General features: G+C 35.6%; 1 protein-coding gene across 2 annotated transcripts in view; it reads right to left on the minus strand.

The window, feature by feature from the left end:
• The window catches only part of LOC149956265 (SEC14-like protein 2), a 43128-nt gene extending 33353 nt beyond the window's left edge, over positions 1-9775 (minus strand). Inside the window, exons 1-5 of one of the 2 annotated variants that reach the window (XM_090164684.1) lie at positions 9663-9775; positions 9465-9574; positions 3432-3501; positions 3155-3198; positions 103-165 (exon numbers count right to left, since the gene is read on the minus strand). In XM_090164684.1, the coding sequence (XP_090020810.1) occupies positions 103-165; positions 3155-3198; positions 3432-3501; positions 9465-9572 (285 nt within the window). In that variant the 5' untranslated portion in view covers positions 9573-9574; positions 9663-9775. Of the gene's footprint in view, positions 1-102; positions 166-3154; positions 3199-3431; positions 3502-9464; positions 9607-9662 lie in introns of those variants that run through there. The other variant, XM_090164683.1, reaches the window with a different exon arrangement.
• Positions 9776-11262: the final 1487 nt, after the last annotated feature.

Consider the following 11262-nt stretch of genomic DNA (forward strand, 5'->3'; position numbering starts at 1 on the left):
GGGGAAATAAAACCATGGTAACCGCGGATCGTCTTATCAAAGTCATCTTCCCTAAATATAAATAAATACCTTCTTCGAGAAACTACGAAACCCGAAATGTACCTCTGGTGGTTCGAATTCCTCGAGAATATAATCTACCCGATAATCCTTCCTCCATTTCAGATTCTATGTAAAAGTGAAAAGCAAAGATAAAAAATAGGTTAATAACTATTTATCACTTTTGTAACCTGAAAGTTCAAATGGAATCAAAATATTGCCATAAGTATATAATATAGCCCTTACGAGATAAGTAATCTCTGTTCCCGCAATGCTAATGTCATTCGCTTGAAACATATTCCAACTTAGGCTCCCCGTTGCTTTATCAAAAAAAGCTTTCGGGGTGAAATACAACATATACTGATTTCAATATTAATTTATTTTAATTTATAAAATTATTCTACGTCGTATATTTTCTACATTCTACGTTTTAGCATAAGCCTATCATAAGGTCCCCATAAGCAAAGGTCTAATCGAATTTTTTAAACTAATGATTAAGCACTTAATAAAAACCCAACTAAATCGAAACATATAAAAGGCACATGTTTCCGACGTCAGGAATCCAGTGGTGGTTTTAGATTTCGCCTGGGACAAATAGTTTTAGAGTTATAAAAATAACAAGCAATGCATGTTAGAAAAGGATCTCAGTCGAAATTTCGGGGCTTACGGTTTCAGCATAGACCAAAGCCAGGCGATCCGGAACAGATTGCGTTGTAGAACGGGGGCTTTTAGAAGGCAGGAGTCGAGGGTAAGAATAAACAGTAATAATAATAATTAACGTACGACGATAAGGTATTAGCGCCAACTTCGTTTTCAAAATTTCTACATCTAAAATATTATCTTACTTGGTAGAGCAGCCACGCTCGGGCTGTAAATGCCACACAAAACGCGTCTATATCTCAAATTTGAAAAATATAAACCTTCAGAAACAAGTTATCTTATTTCTAAAAGCCAGTTTTAGGTTAAGTGTTAATTTTAAGTTTGAAAGCGATAAAATTTCGAATAAGCCTTGGCTACGGTGCTAAGGGCTGGAACCTAGCGGTGGAGATTTCTCCCGCGAGTTTCTAAGTTTAAAAACGATCGCGCTGTGATCGTCAAAAATTTGGCCTAGACCTTTGCTTATGGGAACCTTATGATAGGCTTATGGTTTTAGTAATAGCGGCGGCATATGTTATGCCGTGATGCATCTCTACCATTATAAACTGCCTCGAGCTTGATTTGGTACGTGGATTCTTCTCCACGAGGATACTTCTCAGGGTGGTTCAAAATGCTTTTTTTTTCAAAAGGCAAAATACTTTCTCCATATCTCAAAATGCAAAATAGTTTCTCCATAACTCAAAATGCATTTTGAAAATTGGTTTTTTAAAATGCAAAATGTTTTTATAAATGCACAGTTAGTTCTAAATTATTAATAATTAATTATTAATTAATATTAATTACGTAGATATTTCAAAACCATCCTCGCAACCAGCGTGGGAAATAAAGTGGTTGCGCTGAACGAATGTGCGTCTGCTTCTGAGTAAGTGAGTCACTGAGTATCGCCATCTATAATTACTTGGGAGTAAATAGTAGATGAACTTTCTCTGCAAGAGCTGCGATGATGGTACCAGAGTAACAACATTTTGAAAAAGCATTTTGAAAATGTTTTTCTACCCACAAAATGTAAAATGCAAAATATTTTCCTAGAAGCTGAAAATGTAAAATGCAAAATAGTTTCCTAGAAACTCCAAATGTAAAATGCAAAATAGTTTCCTAGAAACTCCAAATGTAAAATGCAAAATAGTTTCCTAGAAACTCTAAATGTAAAATGCAAAATAGTTTCCTAAAAACTCCAAATGTAAAATGCAAAATAGTTTCCTAGAAACTCCAAATGTAAAATGCAAAATAGTTTCTTAGAAACTCTAAATGTAAAATGCAAAATAGTTTCCTAGAAACTCTAAATGTAAAATGCAAAATAGTTTCCTAGAAACTCCAAATGTAAAATGCAAAATAGTTTCTTAGAAACTCTAAATGTAAAATGCAAAATAGTTTCCTAGAAACTCTAAATGTAAAATGCAAAATAGTTTCCTAGAAACTCCAAATGTAAAATGCAAAATAGTTTCCTAGAAACTCCAAATGTAAAATGCAAAATAGTTTCCTAGAAACTCTAAATGTAAAATGCAAAATAGTTTCCTAAAAACTCCAAATGTAAAATGCAAAATAGTTTCCTAGAAACTCCAAATGTAAAATGCAAAATAGTTTCCTAGAAACTCTAAATGTAAAATGCAAAATAGTTTCCTAGAAACTCTAAATGTAAAATGCAAAATAGTTTCCTAAAAACTCCAAATGTAAAATGCAAAATAGTTTCCTAGAAACTCCAAATGTAAAATGCAAAATAGTTTCCTAGAAACTCTAAATGTAAAATGCAAAATGGTTTCCTAAAAACTCCAAATGTAAAATGCAAAATAGTTTCCTAGAAACTCCAAATGTAAAATGCAAAATAGTTTCCTAGAAACTCTAAATGTAAAATGCAAAATAGTTTCCTAGAAACTCTAAATGTAAAATACAAAATAGTTTCCTAAAAACTCTAAATGTAAAATGCAAAATAGTTTCCTTAGAAACTCCAAATGTAAAATGCAAAATAGTTTCCTAGAAACTCCAAATGTAAAATGCCAAATACTTTTTCTAACTCAAAATTCAAAATGGTCTGAAAAATTATAGCAGATCCGCTCAAATCGATTACTTGAGACAATGAATCGGATACAATTTGAGATTAGAATACGAAACTGATTTGACTAACTGATTAGAGGTACTAAATCAGATTTTGAAATTCTACATGTTGCTGTGGAAGGCTGCACTAAATGGCATTAACTCCACAATTCAATGTGGTATTTGAGAACTTCGTGTATTTCAAGTAGAAACAATAAATATAAATAAATGTGGAGTAAAATTTTTAATTTTGAAAAAATTCCGGAAAACTGAGCTGTTTAATAGATTTTTAGAAAATATAATGTGCATGTATGTTACAATCCTCTTTTTCTGGCGAAACAAACTTTATACGAATGCACCTTTCACACTTTGAGCTCTTCTAACGCAATGAGTCTGTGATACGCCATTTAAATGTTAAAGAAACACTTACGGCTTTCAGCATACTTTCAGCGGCCGAAAGATCGAATTTGCGAGCTGTGAAACGTAATGAAAATTAGACTTTGACCGTTAATTGTTATTCATATCGGATACGGTATTCATGCATTATCGCAGAGGTATGTAGACAATTATGAAGAAACTTTTCATACTTTACTGCAGAGGTATGAAGAAACTATACGTGCATTATTGCAAAGGTATGAAGAAACTATTCATGCATTATTGCAAAAGGGTTTTCATAAAATGGAATAAAAACTATATTTTAATCTTACCTTTAAGCCATTTCAGCAAATAGAAATCGTTGTGTGTGGGTTTCAATAGATGTTCTACTCGATTGCGAAGCTGAAATTAATTTAATACTTAAAATTCTGAAATGGAATTAAATTAATATTTTGCAAACATTAAAATGGGGTTTTTATAATAAATATCCTAAACCAATATAAATAATAATATCAAAAATAGAGTAATACAGAGATAAGAAGTTTTCTAAGACACCTACTTTCTATGCGTTCATAAGTAAGATAATATCCAGAAGTATGACACCTCCCATTGTTTAGTAAACTAGTGGTTTATCCGAAGCTTTCTTCAAAACCAATTAGCTATCAATCAATACCTGGGAGCAAAAGTCTAGTAAGTCGAAAAAAGTGACTTTTGAAATAAATTTGGAATAAAAATCCTCAATAGATCGATTTACAGTTTTTAAGGGGCAAATACGACTTTAAAGGGGTAATATTCATATAAGGTAACGTGGTGATGGTGTTATTTGTTAGTAGATGGCGCTCTGATAGCAGCATGACGTCATAATTTAGATTTTCAACGATTGGTTAAAAGTTTTCAGTTTTTAGTGGAGAACGGTTTTGTCGAGATTTAAAATACAAAATTCTCTTCCCTGATTGGATAGTTTAAAATCGTATTATAGTGCCATCTATGGCGGAGAGTGTTAACTTCTGTTAAAATTAATTGTTAATTTAAATTACAAAAATTATATATTTTTAATAAGAATTTAAAGTACTATAATTTAGTAATTAATTAATAACTTTTTAAAAACGTTTATTTTTCATAAACTTTATAGTGTCGCCATCTAACTCAAACATTATTAAATAGGAAGGTACCTCGGGTGGATTTCGCCCCTTTTAGCATATTTCCCTGTAGGCATTATGTGAATGCGTCTATTGTTTTTATATTAGTCTGGTTTATTACTTAATTTCTGATTCTTTTTAAAACCTCTTAACAGTATATTTGCATTATTAGATTAGTATTGCGATTACTATACAAATGAAAGAAAAAACTCGTTTTTCTCAAATAGTAGTTTTTAGACTTGCTTGACTAAGTTACTAACGATATTTATTTACACTTTGCAGCATAATTTTAAATTTTCTATAACCATCTAAACTATCGCACCAAGAGGTTGACTTCCGCAAAGTGAAATAAAATAAACAAGGTCAGTAACCCAAATCCGAAACCGTTCAATGACGTTTGAAATTTGAGAAGATTATTTTTATCAGAACTCTCTGCCTGTATACTTGAGTGCAAAGTCGTATTGCCTAATTAGCGCGTTGAAATAAACGATTATTTATGGAGAAAGATAAACGCGGACATGGGATACACACCCTCCACCCCCCCCCCCCCTAGTAACAAATGGGTAACAATGATGAATATTTTAACTCGGACATTGCTGATATTGGCGCTACACGACATAACCGGGCTTTCTAGCTTCTATATAATAACAGCGCGCGACGCACGCTCGCTGGCACGTTACTAAATGAGAAAGCCGCCTAATGTTGATTAAAGCATAGTTGAAGTCAAAATTGGAAAGATTCACAACCCCTAAATTACCTAACACCCAGCAAATAGCATCATAAACTTTGAAATTATTCAAAAATAAGTTAATAATGTTTCAGGTCTAGAAAAATTTATCACTCTATTATAAATGAGAAATACACATATAAAATAATTATTAATGTATGATCCAGTAAAGAAATATCACATGTGACGAAAAATATTTTTGTATGAAGAATCGTTACGTAATTTTTAATTGACTAGTTTGGGCCATGACTACCGGGGTGCTAAATTCCCGGGCCTGACGCAAATTTCCGGACCAGACACAAATCCCCGGGCCCGACACAAATCCACGGGCCAGACACAAATCCCCGGGTCCGACACAAATCAACGGGCTCGACACAAATCCCCGGGCGCGACACAAATCCCCGGGCTCGACACAAACCCCGGGCACGACACAAATCCACGGGCCAGACACAAATCCCCGGGCCCGACACAAATCCCCGGGCCAGACACAAATCCCCGGGTGCGACACAAATCCCCGGGCTCGACACAAATCCCTTGGCCCGACACAAATCCCCGGGCCCGACACAAATCCCCGGGCCAGACACAAATCCCAAATATGGGTGCGCATTCCACTTGGAACCCTTTAAATGACATTTTTGGGGCTTCATCTATTTCAGATTCCCTTATGGCCGCGTTAAAACCCTAAAAAGGAATTTCTAACCATAATATATGTTTCGAACCACGACATTTCTCACGAGCCTTCGTAAAAATATAGGCAAATCTTTTTTAAAAAAGGCTAGTCAGTAACGGGACCCTGACTTCATCTGGCTCTTGAGCCTTGGAAGCAGTGGCGTCGCTAGGGTGTTTTAGGCGGCGCTTGAGCCACCTGAAAAATTTCTTAAGCGCCACCTAAAAATTCCGAAAATCGCTTCCTAAAATTCAGATTTTTTCCAATTCACTTGGCGAAAAGTTTCTTCAAACTTAAAAATTGGCCTTTACAAACCTTTTTGGGAGCCCCCCTCTCCCCCATATCACTCAATGAGACGCCCCTGACCAGTGCTTATGGCTTAAGCGCCACCAGTTTTGAAATCCTGGTGACGCACTGCTTGGAAGAGTTTATTCCTCTTGCGGCTGCACTATTTATCGAATAATCATAAATTCGAATAAATGTACGCGATTATTATCGAAAGCGATATGATCATTTACATTGATTACTACTACGACTGATTATGAACTGATGGACTTGGGTTCTCTAATTTCGCTGTACGAGATTTAATTCTTATTTTTTTGCCTTCGTAGTTATTCGAAAAGTGTTTATTAGCCAAAAAGTGATCTATCAACACTGTAAAAAATAAAGGTATTGTTAAGGTACCTAAAAAGACCCCATGGTATTTAATAGTACCTTGAAAGGTACTCCTTCGTTTTATTATCCGCGAAGGTATTAAGTGATACCGGTAAGGTATTTACAACTATATCGTGGTATTTAATAGTACCTTGAAAGGTACTCCTGTGTTTTATTATCCGCGCAGGTATTAAGTGATACCGGAAAGGTATTTACAACTATATCGTGGTATTGAAAGGTACTCTTGCGTTGTTTAATCGGCACAGGTATTAAGAGATACGGGAAAGGTATTTCTTACCATTAAAGGTATTTACGGAAAACGTTTTGGGTTTGAACTCTTGATGTTGTACATTTATGGCATTTAACGAATCCTTTTTGAGTTTTATCGCCTGAGGTGGTACGAAACCATCAATTTTATAAATATATAAATTGTTTTGGTAACCAAAAGTTTCTTTCACAATAATTAGTTGTAACTCAGTGTTGCACATAATTTTTCTTATCTATCAATTTTCTATATTTACTAAGAGATGGCGACAGTGATACTATCTTATCATTTTTTTGACATCTGTATTTCAGATGGCAGCACCATTTCGCTTTGTTTTCTAGGTGAAAATATTTCGCCTTTTTTAAATTAAATGCAACAATAGGCGAAACTATAAAGTCTAGGGGGGCTGAAAAGATGGTAGTCACGTGACTTTTTGTGGAGAACTGAAGCGCCATCTATCCTAAGAAATACGAACCACTATTCATTTTATTTTGCTAATGGCGGTTTAAATTTTGATTAATAAAATCTAAATTATCTAATTTAAAGTATTATTATTATTATTTAACACATCTTAATAGAAAGGTTAAAATTAATTTGCTGTCTGCAGTATTTGAAAGGAATATTTTTTTATTTTCCGTCACACGGCCAACTATGAACAGGAGTTACCGAATGGATGTTGGCTGTGATATGGTTGTCACGTGATTTCGTTTTCCCATTTTAACAAGTTGGTTATGACCAAATTTACTTTATAGTTTTGCCTATTCGGGGGTCTGAAATAAATATATAATTTTAAATTATTTACTTCATTTCATACTGTTTGAAATATATCATTAGTTATATTTCAAAGCTAACTAATATAATTCATGTTGAAAATATTTTCGTATCCAAAATTCTTTGTTACCACAATGAATTCTTGGTATAATCTAACACCCATTAAGGTACTTTTAAGTACCTTCATAAAATTATAAGTACAAATGGGAACCATTCTTGGTATAATATAACACCCTTTTAGGTACTATTAAGAACCTTCACAAAATTATAAGTACAAATGGGAACCATTCTTGGTATAATCAAACACCCATTTAGGTTATATTTAGTACCTACACAAAATTATAAGTAGCAATGGGAACCATTCTTGGTATAATCAAATACCCATTTAAGTATGGTACAGTACCTTTAGGATTAAGGAGGTTTTAATAAATACCTTCATCAAGACGTACCCTTATAGCACCTCCTTAAAGAGGCATTATTTGATACCTTTAAAGGTTCGTCTGGGGATGCAACATAAAATACCTTAGTCGGTACCAAAATGCACCTTATTTTTTAACAGTGAACGCAGCTTCGCCTGAAAGCCAAACCCGCGTAACATGATTTATCATCCTCCCAGGAAATCGCCAAGAAGTAATATTTCCCGCAAGCAGTGGCGTAAATAGCGCCCCCGCAGACCCCGCGGCTTGGGGGGGGGCGAGAAGTAGGGGGCCCTCAAACGTTTATGATTAAAATCGGTACTATTTAAAAGGGCCCCGAGTCGTTTTTCGCGGGGGGGCCCCGGAGTTTCTAGTTACGCTACTGCCCGCAAGGAATTCTTCATATAGTGCTTGTCGAAATAATGGAAACTTTTCACCTGTAAACAGAACGTCGTGTTTTTGTCACGCCTTAATATGCCCAAAAAGCTACCTTTTTAAAAGGAAACGCCATGGTGAACGCTTGTTGCTGCGGTAAAGGTGAAAAGTTTCCATTAACAAGCACTTTATAAACAGTGACTTGCAGGTCCTGGCTCTCGGAAATATTACTTCTTGGCGATTTCTTAGGAGAAAGATTTATTGAAGCGTCTATTGCATTCCATTATGTCTAAATTCTGAAATTACAAAAAATATGCGAAGACATTAACATTCAGGATAATTTTGCTTTTAATAACTTATCGATCCCGAATAGTGGGGCCCTATATTCTCCACTATTAAAGTATCGAGCCCCAAATATGACCTCCAACAAGTTAAACGTTTTCCTCATGGGCGTTAACCTAAAATTAAATCCAAAAATATGTATTTGTGCCAATCTCCTAATTGATGCTTCAATTGTTATCGTTTTTAGCAAACCAAAAGGGTGAACTCTAGCTCAATTAGAAAGATTTCCAGTTGGTTTCCTTCCTAATATAAAAAAAGGCATTGGTATTTTAGAGGGTCAATAACTAAATTGTTCACTCGATGGATGATGCCAAATTTAACGTACACTTTTGTGTTAGGTCTATGTTAAAGTTAATGATTTTTAAGATCTACACTTTTCCCATTATGATCACTTATCTAAAGTGTCAGTATTTAAAATTATTGACAATTTAAAAATCATTATTAAAAAGTTAACAATAATCTTCAAATTATTAACAACAACAACGATAACAGTCTTATTAAACAACTAAGGAAACGGATACAATATATTTTCATTATCGAACTGTACATTCCGATAATTCTACTCTAATATTGTTTTATTTTTTAGTTTAGTTCTTTAACGAAGGCTTCATTAAAACACGACAACAAGATTATAGGGGTGCCAACTCAACCCAATTCGAACAAAGCTTAATATACTATCAGTTACTAATTTAATTGTATTTATTTTTCCAAATTTAATAAATTTTGTCAGATCTAAGGAATTTAGAATAGCTACGCTTTAAAATCACCCTCGAATTTCCCTAGATTTCGTCAATTTTCAGTCTGATTTCCGTTTTTTGAATTTGCGAGTTCCAAATTTCCCAAGAGTTGGGGAATTTCCCTCACTTTGCCATCACTGACGCAGAATAATACACGCGGTATATGCTGAGACTTCGGACATGCAAAGATATGTGTTCTGCTTGCGTGGTCTAGATGGATCCTTCTGTCCTACGATGAATATTATAAACCAAAATAATCTAAAATTGCTTACCTCCTTTATTTTTGCTTTTTGCTTTGGTTTTAAGTTGTCTACGGCATTTTGTTGCAATTTGAGAAGTTCCCCTGACGGAGTCAAGTTGAAAAGCTCCTTCGAAAACATGTCTTCATAGAGAGAAAAGCCTTTTCAGTAAGCCAAAACTTCCTTATAAATGTATACACGATTATTATCGAAAGCGAAATGATCATTTACATTGATTACTACTACGATTGATTATGAACTGATGGAATGTCTGCCTTGGGTTCTCTCCTTTTGCTGAACGAGATTTAATTCTTATCTCTTTGGCCTTCGTAGTTATTCAATATCTGTTTATTAGCCAAAAAGAGATCTATCAACACAGCTTCGCCTGAAAGCAAAACCCGCGTAACATGATTTACGATGTTTTAGATTTAAAGAGATAATTGCCGGTAATGATAAAATCACGGTAAATTTACCGAGTTGTTTTAAAAATATCTAGTTAAACTTCAAATAAGAGAAGAAACAATTTCATTTTACAAGCGACCAGAAAACCAAATCATTTTCCTGTTAAAGACTCAGAATTTCCGGCACTGTGATTTTACGTTCCATACTAAATGTATTTCTAAGGGGTTATCTAGGGTAGGTCTACTGAGACTGCCCTTCATGGTATTAGCAGCTGCCTGGAAAAGGCAATCGAATTCAAGGAAATAGCGTTAGCGGTATCTCTTGATATTGAGGGGGCCTTTGATAAAGTCTCAAGTGCGGTCATAATGAAGGCTGCTAAGCGATTTGGTATAAATGACACGTTGTGCCTTTGGATCAAATCCATGTTAACTGACCGGAAAGTGATGTCCTCCCTGATGGGCGACACCCTTGAGGTCACCACCAGCCGTGGCTGTCTACAAGGGGGAGTTCTCTCTCCCCTGCTGTGGTGCCTGGTGGTGGATGAACTCACTCGGAGGTTGAACAGGGGAGGCTGTCGTTGTTTCGGCTATGCAGATGATATTGCCATCATCATAACAGGGAAATTTTCCAAGACAGTTAAGGATGTAATGAGGAGAAGTCGAGAGCTGGTGCAATGAGGTCAACCTCACGGTCAATCCTAATAAAACGGTCCTCGTTCCCTTTACTCGTAAAAGGATTCCGGGGTCCTTTAATGATATTTCCTTATTTGGAATTAATCTTGTGGAAAGCACTGAGGTGAAGTACCTCGGTGTTATTCTAGATAGCAAATTAACATGGAAGCCGCACCTTGACCACATTGTCAAGAAGTGCAGAATGCTTTTTTGGCGTATAAGAAGTACAGTCAGTAAATCTTGGGGTCTTAGTCCTAGGGTTGTATACTGGTTGTATACTATGGTAATTAGACCCATCCTGTCTTACGCAGCTGTGGTCTGGTGGCCAAGGGTCAAACTTAAGTCTGAACTACGCACTTTACAAAGGCTGGCTTGCGTTGGCATCACAGGAGCTATGAGAACAGCCCCAAGCGCTTCTCTTGAGATCCTCCTGAATATTCTTCCCCTGCACTTATATATAGAGGAAGCGGCAATTTTGGGTGCCTATAGGCTTAACCAAAATGGTTGGTGGAAGGCTAATGATTGGGAAAATAGCCACACCAAACTCTATAGAGACATCTCTAGTCAAATACCGATTCTTACAATGGGTTTTGACATGATGGTTGCTAAATTACACTTTAGTAAACCCTTTGAGGTTAGCTTCCCTAGCCGCACGGAGCGGTCCTATAGTACCCTCGGTACCACAGGGGAGGTTGTCTGGTTTACCGATGGGTCCAAGACTCGCTCAGGTGCAGGCGCGGGGATGTATTGCCTTACAA

This window comes from Leiobunum rupestre, chromosome 2 (assembly GCF_980474605.1).
Source record: "Leiobunum rupestre chromosome 2, qqLeiRupe1.1.hap1, whole genome shotgun sequence".
Classification (NCBI taxonomy): Eukaryota; Metazoa; Arthropoda; class Arachnida; order Opiliones; family Sclerosomatidae; genus Leiobunum; species Leiobunum rupestre.